We start from the raw sequence: 15,319 nt of genomic DNA on the forward strand, positions 1-15,319 counted from the left end.
GAAAGATGAAGAATCATATTGATAGCCTTAAGCTAGTAGACAATGAATGGACTAGCTGCCCTACAAGAATCAAGTAGTTCCTTAGCCATTTTAAATTGATTTTCTCCACTTCTCATCCCTCCTCCCTATTTGCTCACCCATATTTGATAGAATTCAGTGGCCTAACATCAATAGAGAGGTTGCTGAGAACCTTCATGCAATCTCATTGGATGAGGAGGTCGGACCTATTCTGAAGAGTCTTGCTTGAGATTGAGCCTCAAATCCGAATGGGCTTAATGCAACATTTGACATTTCGTATGAATTGAGGCCAACTATCTATGAGACAATGAGGAGATTCTTCATTACTAAAATGATGGATAAGACTCTAAATAGATCCAGCATAGTTCTTATTCCTAACAAGGATGCTTCGTCAATGGTTAGCGACTATCAGCCCATAAGTATGTGCAATACTATTTACAAAATAATTTTCAAACTTCTCGCAATTAGAATCAAGTGGTTCCTCAATCCTTTGATATCTTGTGCTCAAAATGCTTTCATTAATGGACAACAAATCATCAACAATCAAGTCCTAGCCCAAGAGTTGATTAATTACCTTAAGCACTCTTATGGAAAGGCACGGTCCTTTATGATCAAGGCAAATCTCTCAAAAGCTTTCGATCGTATGGAGTGGAGTTACATCTATGACTTGCTCAAAATATTTGGTTTTCCTAATGTTTCATTGAATTGATCAGAGCGTGCTTATCATCGGCAACGTTGGTAGTGGAGGTAAATGCTAATATTAATGGCTATTTTGCTCTAACAAAAGGAATTAGATAAGGCTGCTCACTATCACCTATCTATTCATCATAATTTCTAATATTCTATTGCTACTCCTATAAGATGGACGTGAAATGCCAAGATAAAAGGAATAAAGATTGCGCGAGGAACCCTCTCTATATCACACTTGATGTTTGCGGATGACTTGTTCATATGGAAAAACTAGCCTGCATGGACACTTATTGCTCCTGGTATGGACAAGCCATCAATATAGAGAAATATTATATCCTTTTCAGCTCTAACACAGAAAAAAGTAGAAGGAACTAGATTCTCACCATACTCAAAGTCAAGAACCTAAAATAAACAAGATAAATTTTTAGATAATCCAATGCTCCTTCCAAGGTCCTAGTTAGAAGCTCTCCAGTTTGTAGTTAACGAGTTCCAAAAGAAGCTGGAGGTTGGTGTTGCTTAAGCTTAGCTCCATTCCTATCTACTATATGGCAGCTCATATATTCCCTAAAACCATTATGGCAAAGCTAACAAGCCTAGTTTGGGATTTCTGGTGAGGGCATGGATGGTAAAAGCAAGGTCTACATTAAAGGCTAGGACTATAGTTGTAAACCCCTTAAGCATGCAGGCACGGTGTGAGGAAGATGCTTCCAGTGAACCAAGCCTTGGTAGCGAAATTAGCTTGTGGGCTATGGTTCTCAAGGCAAAATATTTTCCACAATTTCTTTTTGGACTACTAGGAATAAGCAATAAGCTTTGTGGACCCAAAGATCAATCCTCCAAGTCAAGAAGGGAGTTCACTCGATGGTGGGCAATGGATCATTGATTTCTATCAAGGGGACCCTTGCACCCACGGTTTGACCTCTCTAACCTATAGTTGCCTATCGAGATTAGAAAGGTGAACCATCTTCTATATAAGGATGGTTGAGACCATTCTCTAGTGAACTCCACCTTTTCAAGGGATGTGGCGACGGCTATTCTCAATATTAGGGTCTACTCTGCTTGTAAATATGCCAGATAAATTAGTATGGAAGAAAACCTTAAAGAGAGTGTTCTCAATGAGCTCTTAAAAAAAAGAACTACGCACCGCTGACGAGGCATCCTCCTCAAATTATGAAGACATCAAAAGACTTGTGAGTATTGTTTGGCGAAAGAATGAAGCAATCCCAGGAGTTAGAATTTTTTTATGGTGCTGTCTAGCAGGGATGATACCCGTGATCATGGGACTGGGCAAACATATTCTAAGGATGGATAGAACATGCCTAACCTACGAAGCTCATATGGAGACCGTGGAGCATGATACGATCTCCCCTTAGGCCAAGACTCGATCTATCCTGATTTTCAAATTTGGACAAGATTTATCACAAAATTCTAAAAATAAATCCTGAAAGTTACAGTCGTCGGAGCGATGTGAAATTTTTATATGTTGTAGCCTTAGAAAAGATCTTTCTAACAAATCTAGTTTTAGGATAATCGGACGGTGAGATCTCAAGATATCGTATGATTAGTAGACGAACATCAGGGAGTCCGTCTTTGGATCTGTGGATGGAGGCACGAGATCCTTGGTGATGGTGGGTGGTGGTGGACCGGCGATAATGGGGTGGCAATGGTGAGTAAGTAGAGATTGAAGGATTATGGATGATGCAAGATGTTAGGGCAAGGTGATAGATACATTGGAAGAAGGGGGGAGTGGGCCGCCCCTAAGGGACTAGGGTGAGTGAGTGGCCGGTCGAGGGGGTTTAGAAGCGGCGTCGCCGAGGAACAAGAGAACGAGAGAGAAGAAGACGAAAGAGACAAAGCAAAATTCAATTCATTCAATAATGATTTCATGGTTGCTATCCACACTTTTAGAGGCTAACCAAACAATTCAAAAATAGTAATTATTAACCCTAAAATAGTAGATTTTTGTCGACAGCGTTTGAACGCGCCCGACCGCGTTCGAACACAAATTTTGTGTTCTTTGTATGTGCGAACGCGATGTAGACGTTCGCAGGTGTGTTTGAACGCACATTTCGCACTCTTTATATGTGCGAACGTGATGCATGTGTTAACAAACGCGTTCGAACGCACTCTACCCGCGTTTGAACACGACATATAGAAAACTTATTTTTCTATGAATTAAACACTAAAACAAGAATAAAAGACACCCCTAAAGTTCATTCATGCTCGAGACGACCTCGGTGAAGTCCAAATCGTATCATAGCAGATGCTTCTGGGATATAGTATGGTTAGGGCAATATGGCTTTCCTCCGCCCTCAGCCTCCATTCAGATCATTGTCCACAAAGATTGTATACTTGGCTCCTTGCCTTAAGTGAGCAGCTCCTATTCGAGCTTCTTTTATATGTTTTAATCTGATGTGGTGATATGGAAGGTTAGGAATTGAGTGTTCTTCACACAAGAAAGCATAACTCCAATGGAAGTGGCATGAAATTGAGCGCCTTTCCAGGTCGTTTGTTCATGCTTGATGGATTCACCTCAAGCTTCTCCGATCTTCCCTCGAATGGTGACATAGTTTGCTGGGTGGACGCTACTTGGAGTAGGGGCCACACAGGTGGGTTAAAATGGTAATTTGCAAGTTTATGCTTGATGGATTCACCTCATGCTTCTCCGATCATCCCTCGAATGGTGACATAGTTTGCTGGGTGGACGCTACTTGGAGTAGGGGTCACACAGGTGGGTTGAAATGGTAATTTGCAAGTTTAATTTAGCTTTGGTGAGTCTCTTTTCTTGTAGCATTACGAGAGCCCCCTTGTCGGTGAAGCACTAGCTCTTCTTGAAAGATTGAAGTAGCAAGACAAACTAGGTAGTGTGGGTTCTTGTTGGCTTATCAATGACTCGCTTCAATAGCAAGGACGAAAAGATAAATTGGTCAATCATGACGGTAGTTCGAGAATGTATTAGGTCTATAGATATGTGTTAAAGTTGTGTTATATGAATAGGGGCAATAATAACTTAACCCATGTTTTAGTTAGTCTATCAATGAAACTCTTGTAAGATTTGGACTGATCCACCTAGGGATTGGAATTGTAATCTCAGTTATGAATGAATTACTTAGGCTACAGACTTTTCGTTAAAAAAAAATCATATTTTTGAAAGTTATAGGAATTCACATCTCACTTGTTGCTTCCTTTTTCTCTACAATTTTTTGATGATGTTTCTCTACATCGGATGGATAGGTGAGTGAGTACGAGAACCTTTCAACCAGCCCATTGGCAAACCCACTTCCGTACCAAGACATGAAGCCCGGATAAAAGCCACATACCCAAGCCAATAAAGAAGGCCTGCAGGGATGGGCCAAATGTTATATAACAAATGAGAAGTCCAACATATTGCTTAGATAGTAGTAATCATAAGCAATATATCAAGATAATTCCTTTTTATCATTACGTCTTCAGGAATAGTAGTAATATAATAATATAATGAGATAAGAAGTAAGCAATTTATTATTAGTCTATGTATATATATAGTCTAAAGAGGAAAATGCGGGTGAATTTTAATTACGTGGTCGGTGATGGCGCTTTCCTGAGCTTCCTGCGGAGCACCTCGAGAATGGATTGGGCAGTGCAGTAGGCAATGGCCTGCACGGTGACCATGGGATTCACCCCGAGCGCCGTGGGGAAGACGCTCGAGTCAGCCACGTAGAGACCCTCAATCTCCCAAGTCTCCCCTCTGCCGTCGACCGCCGACGTCCTCTTGCTCAACCCCATCCGGCAGCTTCCCATCTGGTGGGCCGTGCTCACCGACGCTCCCAGTCCTCCGACACTACTCTCTCCCCCAGCTTCCCTCACGAATCTCTCCAACTCGTGGGAGCTCACCCTCCTTGCGTCCACCTTCATGATGTCTACGCTGCCCTTGCTCCTGTAGTACTGGTGGGTCCCTACCTCCTCTGCCCCAGCTGCGGCCATTATCCGCACCATCCTCTCCACCCCCTTCCTCAGCTTTTGCTTGTCCCGGGAATCCAGGCTGTAGCGAATGGACCCCGAGGCGCCATCCACCGTACCTTCCCCGCGGTCCCTCGCTAGGACGAAGAGGTGAGCCGTCCGAGAGAAGCGCGTCATCCGCTTCTTGAAGTCTGCCCCCGAAATCCACGGCATCACCACCGAGAACAACCCCGGGTGCAGCGCTGGAGTCTGGATCACCGTGCCGTATTCACCCTGCCCTTCCACCGGCGACATAGCCGTCATGATAGCCCCGTCGTAGCTCCTCTTTTCCCTCTCCTCCAGCTGTTCGGGAAAGTAGCCCCATGCCATGACGACCGGATGGAGGTGGAGGTGCTTACCGATGTTCGGATTCTTGAGTCCGCTTTCCTTGAGCAGCACCGGCGTGTTCAGCGCGCCGCAGGCCACAACGGTCACCTTTGACTCTACCACGTACGTACATTCTCCCTTGCCCTCCTCGTAGCACACGAATGCCACTCCCTTGGCCACTCTTCTCTTCCTCCCACCAAACCATCTGTACTCGTCGTCGTCGTGCATTAGTACCCGGAGGGCTCGACACTCGGGGAGAATGACTCCGTTGCCGGACTCCGCCATGTCAACAAGCCATGTCTCGTGGGTGCCCTTCTTACGCCCATCCTTGCACCCGAAGCAGCACCATCCGCAATCGTGGTCCGCCGGGGCGTTCCGGGGCACCTCTTGCAAGGGGTACCCCATCTCACGACAGCCCCGACGTAGCGCCGAGCAGCTGAGAGCTTCGCCGACGACTTCCTCGCTCTGCACCCCCATGCGGGCGCACACGACGTCCATCGCCTCGTCATAGGCGTCGCTCCCGAACAGTTCCAGCCCGTGTTCCCTCCGCCACTCCGCCATCACGTGCTTCGGGGTGCGAAGGGAAGCCGACCAGTTCACGGCAGAGCCACCGCCGACCGTGGAGCCGGCTAATAAAAGTAATTCCATGTCTTGCGAGACAAGGAGGCCGCTTCCTTCGTACATCTGCTCCATGGAAGGGCCCTCGAGGAGGGTGAGGCCGCTGCTGCCGTGGTATCCGCCTTTCTCGAGGACCACCACCTTGTAACCGGCCCGGGCGAGGACCCCGGCAACCACGCCGCCTCCGGAGCCGGAACCGACTACCACGGCGTCGCAGCGGATGGTGGGAACGGGGTTCTTCTTATTTGTACTGATCTTGAGGGAGAGTCCGGCGCGGGACAGAGCGGTGGCGATGGCATTCCTTGGGCTGCCTCCCATGTGGACTATGGCCCGATTGAGTGGACTGACCCTTTCCACTTCCCTAATTTGGGCCAGCTCTGGATCAGGGCCACAATAGTCCAAGGCTTTCCAGGCCGGATTCTCATTCTTTTGGTTTAACTGGCAATAAGAAAAATAAATAAATAATATATATATATATATATATAAATAATCACAAAGCATTTATTACTGACGAAAAAGTTTATCATAAAAACTACTTTTTCTCTTAGGATAAGTCATCCTTCTTTTTTCTTAATCCTTTTTTTGTTTTAATCAACGTTGCCAGACGGGGCCGAGGCCTTAATTTGCATAAGAGGTTTAATAGTTTATTGAAACAGGAGGATGCGGTCAGTTACAGTGACCGTTGAAGTAATGCATGATACTAAGGGTAGAGGACACTCGCGACGTTCACATAATCCCTTGGCGAACTTTATTTTTGACCCATTAGCTAATCGATCTCCTTATTTGTATAAAGTGTGATTGAGTAGGTATATCTATATCCCCACCACTTTTGCTTTTTCAAATTCCTACCAGTCAAGATGTTGCAGACAATTAATTACTCATTCACTTTCTGGAGTATGTACTCACCAATCGTCTTCTTCATCCGAACCGAACTATTGAGGTAGATATGTACCTCCAGTATCAAGTAGTAAGATCGTGATCAATCTGAGTATCCGATTCCCTCTAGCTAGCGTTTAAAGTCCAACGTAGGCAAAGGGATCGATAGGAAGGATGCTGCATGCACGCATGCGTGCAGTATGAGGTGCGTAGCAGAATGAATTAGTATAGTCTACGTACTTGCTCGATCGTATAGGTGGTAATTAAGTAATAAATAGGAGGAAAGAGATGTACAGAGAAATAAAGGACGTTGTGGTGCATGCATAGTAGAGTTACTGACTTGGGTGAAGTAAACGAGGAGGATCAAAGACTTGAAGGCCTTAAAAAGCTGCCTGAGGAAGTAGATGGAGCTCAAGGACCATGAGATGATGATCTGCTCCCGTTGCTTGACGTGGACGCAGGAGAGTTTCTGGAAGTAGGGGAATCTGGGGGAGAGACTCCTCCATCCGCAGAGCATGAAGGTGCCGTACCACGTGGATAGCAGCCATAACGCCAAACGCAGCTGCCACAGCAATACGTGCCGAATTCTCCCTGATATGTATGCTCCCACCTGCACACGTGTGTGTATATATATATATATATATATATAGAGAGAGAGAGAGAGAGAGAGAGAGAGAGAGAGAGAGATAAGAAAGATGTATATTGTCTGATGCATGATAAATTATTCATTACTTTATTGGAAAGAAAACAACAAATATTGTATATCTATATATTATGTATACATGTAAATTGAGCTGAAATTAGATGAAGTAGCATGAGTCGCAGGCGACGATGAATGAAGGAATTAGTAAATTATTAGACATAGTATGTATCTTACGATTTCGGGAGTCCCGATCATGGAAGCAGAGGTGTTATAAAATGTTCGGATGGAGTGATCTTGGCAATTGGGCACGTCGATCGACGGCAGGAGGGTGTCGCTGATGGCAGTGAGGGAATCCATCTCTCGAGCCGTGAGGCGGTTCACCGGCCGAGGACGTCCCGATAAAGCGAAGGCTTCTTTGTCGTGGAAGTAGTCTATGGTCCCTAAGTCTACATGGAACTTCATCTCTTGCTGTCCATCACGGTACTCTCTCATGGGATGATCACCGTTAGCCCTATGAGTACTGTACATGGGTGGGTGCTTACCGCTTAGCGAGGACTAATTGAGACTTTCTTTTGCCTCTAGCTATAAGTCATGCACTCACATTTATAACTTGGAAAAAGGGCATCAAGGCCACGAAGATTACGTGACATGCAAACGTAACAGCATTAATTTTATGTAACGGCCAGTTAGCTAACAACTTGACGTGACCATTAATTGCGGTATGTCCCTCCTTGTTTCATTTCTTTTTCTTTTTGCAAGCCCTTCTTTTAGCCAGGTAGCAAATGAAGCTTAACACTAAATAGCTGGCTAGCTAGGATTTATTTATTATTTATTATTTATTAAAAATAGGATTAATTTCATTGAAGTTAGTAGAGGTCCACTCTATATATATATATATATATATATATAAGGGTGATCTGTTTGAATTGTCTAGAAAATAGAACAGAAGTAATTTAAATGGGTGAATCCAAACGCCTTTTGTCAATCCGAAAGCCGCCAATTGAGTAATTTAATGGCGATAGTGATCTGACAACTAACTCCCAACTAGCTAGAAGGTCATTTGACCTGTCTCGATATATGGGCAACTAATTAAGTACATTTGGCATACAGAGGTCTGTAGCTTTTTTTTTTTAACAAAAAAATAATAATAATAAAAGGACGGGAGTGTAGCTTAGTTAGTTAGCTAGCTAGCTAATAGGCAATAGTAATAATGCCCTTTTTCCGACTTATACTGCTCATTTAATTTTCTTCCCTACACGTGACGTGACGTGACGTGTGTGGGTGATGATGGGTATAATTACTGGGATGAATCTTTCATTCTTGTAGTATCTTTTTTGAGCGTCCTTTATAAATTAAACGCGGACTTTGGTAAGTTGGTAGGAGGTAAATAGATGTGGGACTGATAGTACATGCTTTTTTTAATTTTTTTAAATTTATTTGTGGCAGAAAGAAAGAAAGATCACACACACACACACACACACACACACACACAGACACGGGAGTGTTCAGTTTTGGCATGACCCTGGCCCCCTAACCAGATCGATTGACTCACCCTGCCCACCATATCCCGGCACCCTCACAACCAGAGGCAAACAAATATAATGTTGGTAGAATATGGACCACCAATTTCTGGAGAATGGAGAATAGGCATCATTGCATGTATTTGCCCTAAAAGTCATCGATACTGACATCCAGTATAAATTTTGTGTGGAGGTAGGTACCATAACTTTGAATGTATTTTGGGCCCTCCATCGGGTCAGAGAGCATGCTCGGCCTAATTTATTTCCTAATAACTCTGCGGTGTTTATTAGATTTTATGCTCGGCCTACTGCCAACTACCAACCACCACTTAGATTGCAGTCCATGTCACTCAGGCCCACTGCTTTCCTATATAACGTGTTAATAGATGTCAATATCAACAGAAATGATATGATGCACGATTCTGTATCTTCGTAATCTGTTCCACTTTAATGCCGATCCGCATCTACATATGAGGACCAACTAAAACCAAATTTAATACGAGAGAGATATAGCACCAGATGATCCGAGACTGATAGTCGAAAGAAAAATGATGCTCAGTGCCCTAACCCATGGCTCATGGCTGGGGGTGTTAAAATAAATAGTAGCTTAGGCTCTATTTTGCTAAAGCTCTAGCTTGACTGACTCAGTTAAAGCTGAGCTAAGTCTAAGTCTTAATTTTATATTCGATTTGTATTTCGAGTTGAGACTAAGTTTGAGTAAGTTTGGTTCAATAGGCTTAAAATATATCCTATCATAATATTCATAAATCACAAATTCAAAATCGATATTCTTATTTTTTTTTTTATCTTCAAACCGTTGCCCTGCTACGTCCTCTTTATCTCCTCCTCTATCATCGACAAGCCTTCTTCTTAACAAACCATCTCTCATTCTCCTCTTTCACTATCAACAAGCCTTCTCCTCCTTAATCAGTAAGCCATCTCCTACTCTTCTGTTCATCTTCTCCTCTATTGGGACTCTCAAGTCCTCCTCCCAGTGCTCCTCTTCTTAACAACTTCCTTTGTCGAGACCCTCTGTCATCCTTCTCCATTGAATCCCTAAGCAAGGCACATTCTATATTGACAAGTTGTCTCCTCCATTGGCTTGATTCCTACATTGTATGCTCTCTCTCTCTCTCTCTCTCTCTCTCTCTCTCTCTCTCTCTCTCTCTCTAATGATTTAGCCTAATATACTTGTTACAGTATAAGCATTAGTCGTGTACACACTCTCTCTAGATTAGACCATCATCCCAAGTGAAAAATGGTGTACGATCGAATCTTTTTAATTAATTACATGGGAGCTATATATGTCTAGGGTCTGCATGCGAACGGTACTTGTTGGATTATATATTATCATAGATTATATATGATTAGGATATGAAAACTTAATAAATGCAGTGAATATTAATTTACTGTGAAACAGAATGTGTTAGTATGTGAGGGGTGGAGGCGAAATCTTATCCAAGCGCACTTAGTGGTCATAATATATATATATATAAAGGACAAAAAGCACATACAAATAGAAGCATATCATGATTCATGCGCATGTCCCGATCTAGAATGCACGATCGAACCATACTCAGATGCTGGGTCAAAACTAGAAAGGGAAGCTCCAGCTTTGACAGCCACCAGCAGGTGATCAATTTAATTACTAATTTTAAATGTTTAGTAAGTGGCTCAACTACGTTAATTAATTAAAGGTACATGTACACCACTTTGTTCTCAAGTACGACGTGTTAGAATTGATCTATAATTAAAGGGTCTACCTATATATACATACATATATATATATATATATATATATATATTCATGCATGTTGATCCACGAATAAATTAAGTTGCAACATTATTGTAACCACAAAATTATATATATGTATCCACTGGTAGTTGGTGATCAAGCTATATATTACAAATGTCAAGTACTCTACTGCATAATTAATTAAGTCTCCACAAACAAAAGAAACACTCCCAGCTACGTATGTATGTGCAGGATATTTATAGTACGTAAAATTGAAGAAACACTGGAAACTAAACCGTCCTTGATTCAGCAACCTGATCACACAATTTGCCTTTAGAGAAATCGCCAACGTAACTGCAAAACAATATTACCAATCCACGCTTTAACTCACACCAACGAGAGTAGCTACTCCACGATATATAGTAGCCATGCAGCTCAAGTAACACAGGAAGAGGAGGAGTTATTTCTAGAGAGATATATATTAGTTATGAACGTGATCCGGAGGGTTGTCATGGCCGATGCTGGGGCTTGGACCAGGCCTAGTTTGCTGGGACTTTCTGTCCAAGTAGTTATTGGGAGGCACCAGCTGATTCGGGTTGGCTTTGGCTTTGGTTGTGGCTTTGATTTTGGGGTCAAATATTGGTGGCGGTCGTGCTGTAAGCATCTCCTTGTTTCTTGCACAGGTTGCAGAGATGAAGAGATGCGTAAGAAGAAGAAGAAGGATGAGGGGTACACCAAAAGATACCTTTGCCGCAGATTTGGCCATTGATTTAGCAACCCTAAGATACCGACTACTGAAGAAATCAAGGCTAGCACTATGGTTTAGAGTAGCACTTCTCAACTTCAGCTGGTTAATTGGTGACATATATATATATATATATATATATATATATGTAGTGCTAGCTAGGTGAAGTATATAAACAACCCCCTCCTCCTCCTCCTCCTCCTCCTGATCGATCCCTCAAATATAGGAGCTGATCAAAGTAAGCATAGTTAGTTATTTTAAAGTAAAAAATTAAACTGGTCCCGCAAGAGTTGTCAAGGCATATATTTGGTGGGTGGGGTGGCCTTCTTGATGGAGTGTAAACTATTATATCATATATAGGTTAAGATAGACAGCATCTTTTCCAAATGTGGTCATGCGTCCGAAACTTGTGAGGTAGACTTGCCAAAACCGGCTTCAACATGTTGTTGCATTCATCGCAAATGAACTGCTAATGGTTGGTGGCGTTTAGTGGAATATATGTTTGTTTATGGTTAAGAAGGCATCCAACTCTGGTGCATGCACGGGGTCCTTTAATTTGATCCCTTATTAATCCTAAATATATATATGATTCGTGCTTTTGTTAAGCATCTTGTCCTTTTATTTTCTTAGTACGTACGTACGATGAAACTTGTACAATTGGTCTTACTATATATGCTGCTTGAGGTATGGCAATTTAGCCCACCAATTAAAATAAACTTCTGAGCTGATAATTCTCGGACATATTTTAGTGATCATTAGAAACTTTAAGATTAAGCAACTGAGCTGTCCTATTGCTAATGCTAGGAGAGGTGACTAATGCCTACTATTACCCCCATTACATGCCTTGCAGCTAAGTAATTATTATTATTATTACTATTATTTTAAGACGAATGGGTTATTATTATTAATTTGTTCCCTCTCTTTTTCTGGACGACCGCGAACTTAACCATCATCATCCGTCGTCAAACAGAACAACTGACCTCAACTAGACACCGGCCATTCCCTCTCTCGCAGTTTCTTCGTGGAACCCTAGTGGTTGTTTCTTTCGATCGTCTTTTCTCTACTTCTCTTCGTCCTCCCGATGCGGGGGAGGAGGGTGGACATATGCCTGAGATTCGTTTCGTCGGGGCGCGGCATTGCAAACCCTACATAAGTTGTCAGTCCCCTTCCTCCTCTCTCCCATTTTATTGTTTTCTTTTTCTTGATTCCCTTGTTAAATCTTCTAAGGAAATTGGCGTCTTGATCTCCGACAGGGACCTCTCTCTATCTCTATCTCTCTCTCTCTGATCATAGTTGTTATGGGAATCTCTCTTTTAGTGGAATTCTTATGGTCGTCAGTTCTTATTTGGTGAACCTGAATCCTTACCCTCAAATTAACCATTACCCACATCGACAATTTCTCCATTCGCCTCTGTTTTCTTTCATCTTTTCCTTCTCTGATCGATCTTACACTAACGATGTCCCCAAATTTGGTGCCGTCCTTTTGTTCTTGTGTCGATCTATAAATATACAAGTATCTCGGAGATTACAGTGACATGCCTTTGGAGTCTTGATTTTTGACTGCTTTTATTAGTTATTTTTCGTATTCTCCTTCTATCATAATCTGAATGCGGCCAATTAATTCCATAGATAGTGATATCCAATTATCTTCTTTATTTGTTTTCTGCTCGAACTATTTATGTTGTTTTGCACTGAACAGGGAAGGGATTATCCACGTTTAGACCTCATTCAGATCAATTCTCAATCTTCTAGACACAGCCGTTTTAATTTCTAATTAACGTCAAATCTGTAGGCATTATTACATCATGGACAGAAGATGAAAAAATTCCGGTGCCCTGATATTGTCATTTATTTCTCAATTTTATGTTATACCTTTTTCTACATTTTATGTAGGAATAACCTCTTCATTTCATTTGATAATATCATCAAATTCATTCATGTTTCGTCAAAGTATTTCTTGCATCAAAGTTAGGGTGGAGAAATTTGATCCGACACGATAACCCGGCTTTTAATTGGGTTTGAGTTTAGTATAATCGGGTTCGAGTCGTAAACGGGTCAACCCGCCTAACCCGTTTAATAATCGGTGTTGTGTTCGGGTTTATACTACTGACCCGTTTTGACCCGTTTAAGCATACGGGTCGGATCGGATCAGGTCGGGTCAACCTGCTAACCCGTTTAACTCGTTTAATATATATATAAACTAAAACCCTAGATCTAATTACGTCTACCCTGACACCGCCTCTCCATTCTTCACTCCTCTCTGGTCGCCTCAACGAAAAGGGGGGGAAAAAATTCGCTTGCCTCCACCTTAGCCCCCGTCTGCCGCCTCCGCCTTCGCCCCCGTCTCTGCTGCCTCCGCCTTCGCCTCCGTCTGCTGCCTCTGCCTTCACCTCTATCTGCCGTCTTCGCCTCTGCCTTCGCCCCCATCTTTGCCACCTCCGTCTGCTGCCTCTGCTTTCGCCTCCGTCTACCACCTCTGCCCCAGTCTACCACCTCCACCTTGTTATAGAAGCCGCCACCAACAACTTCTCGGTAGACAACAAGCTTGGAGAGGGTAGATTTGGCCCAATTTAGAAGGTCATTAATTCCTTTATTTAGCATCATAAAGATTCAAATATGAATAAGTAAGACAAATTGTAAATAGTTTACAAGGTCATTAATTCCTTTGATTATAGGGTCAACTAAGGGAGGGAGAATACATAGCTGTGACAAGACTCTAAACTTCAGATCAAGGCAGTGATGAGTTCAAGAATGAGGTTGTGTTAATCGCATAGCTGGAAGCTCTGTTCCCTTCTCCCCGTTGACTTCAAATCTAGCAACTCCTCCTTGTGGTTGTCGTCGACACTCCTCCTGAAGCGGCGGCTACTCTTCTTTGTGCTCGGGATCTAGCTAAAATTAATAGAACGGTAATTTTTATGTTTGAATGAGTTTGATGATGAAAGTAGGTTAATTTGTTTGTTAAACGCATTATTTTTATAGAATAAAATTTAAATTTTATATAGGGTAATCGGGTTAGACAGGTTGTGTTATCGTGTTGTGTTAACACGACCCGTTTATTAAACGGGTTAGACGGGTCGTGTTATCGTGTCGTGTTAATACGACATGTTTATTAAACTGGTTAGACGGATCGTGTCGTGTTACCCGTTTAATAATTGGGTCGTATTCGTGTTAGGATAAAGTTGACCCGACCTGAACCCGCTTAACCCGACCCGATTACCACCCCTAATCAAAGTATAGAACAAATCATGACAAGTAGGCTAAAAAAGAAAGGCACTTACATACACGATGATTACTGAAATTTTTTAATGCATGCAATTTAACTTTTTCTAAGAATTTTATAAATTACAATTTATATTTTATTTATTTTATAATTCACACTCTGTCTTTTGAGGTTTATATAATTTGACTTCTACTTTTTTCTTATAATTCTCATTTAACATCCTTCGTTAATTTACATAAAACTAAGACAGTGTCAAATGAGAGTTATAGAGAAAAATAAAAAATCAGATTATAAAATCATCAAAATGGTGTATGAATTATAAAATAAATAAAATATATGGTGTAATTTATAAAATTTTATAACTTTTTCGGAGCGCTTCGTAACTTTTTTTTTTTTAAAACTTGTTAGTTCTCTCCACCTCCGTTCTCCCATAACTAAATCATTAACTTTTTATTTCTCTTCACTTTTTACTCTTCTATAACTACTTCGTAGATTCTTTTAACTTTACATTTCTCTCTACCTCTCACTCTCCTATGTTTAATTCATTTAATTTACTATTTCTCTCCATATTTTTACTCTCCTATAAATATTTGATAACTTATTTTCAACTTTATATTTCTCTCCATATTTTACTCTTTCATAACTACTTCATAATTTTTTTTTTACACTTCATATATCTCTCTGCCTCATTTGCCTATGACTAATTTATTTAACCTTCTATTTCTTTACCTTTTTACTCTTTTATAACTATTTCATAACTTTCCTTTTAACTTTATATTTTTCTCCACCTCTCAATCCTGTATGACTAATTCATTTATCTTCCTATTTTCCTTCTATTTTTTACTTCTAGATATAACTTTCTTTCTAACCCCTTATTTCTCTTTACATCTTACTCTCTTATCAATTCATAACTGTTTTCTAACTTCTTATTTACTTTTCACTACTTCCA

General features: G+C 41.5%; 1 protein-coding gene across 1 annotated transcript; it reads right to left on the reverse strand.

The window, feature by feature from the left end:
- Window positions 1-3,832: 3,832 nt before the first annotated feature.
- Window positions 3,833-7,723, reverse strand: LOC140767419 (long-chain-alcohol oxidase FAO4A). The gene is made up of 4 exons (XM_073107319.1): window positions 7,385-7,723; window positions 6,848-7,117; window positions 4,268-6,069; window positions 3,833-4,047 (listed from the first exon to the last, which is right to left on the reverse strand). The coding sequence occupies exons 1-4, from the start codon at window positions 7,676-7,678 to the stop codon at window positions 3,873-3,875; spliced, it is 2,541 nt and encodes an 846-aa protein (XP_072963420.1). The 5' UTR covers window positions 7,679-7,723; the 3' UTR covers window positions 3,833-3,872.
- Window positions 7,724-15,319: the final 7,596 nt, after the last annotated feature.

Source organism: Typha angustifolia, chromosome 9 (assembly GCF_048772165.1).
Source record: "Typha angustifolia cultivar Huaian chromosome 9, ASM4877216v1, whole genome shotgun sequence".
Classification (NCBI taxonomy): Eukaryota; Viridiplantae; Streptophyta; class Magnoliopsida; order Poales; family Typhaceae; genus Typha; species Typha angustifolia.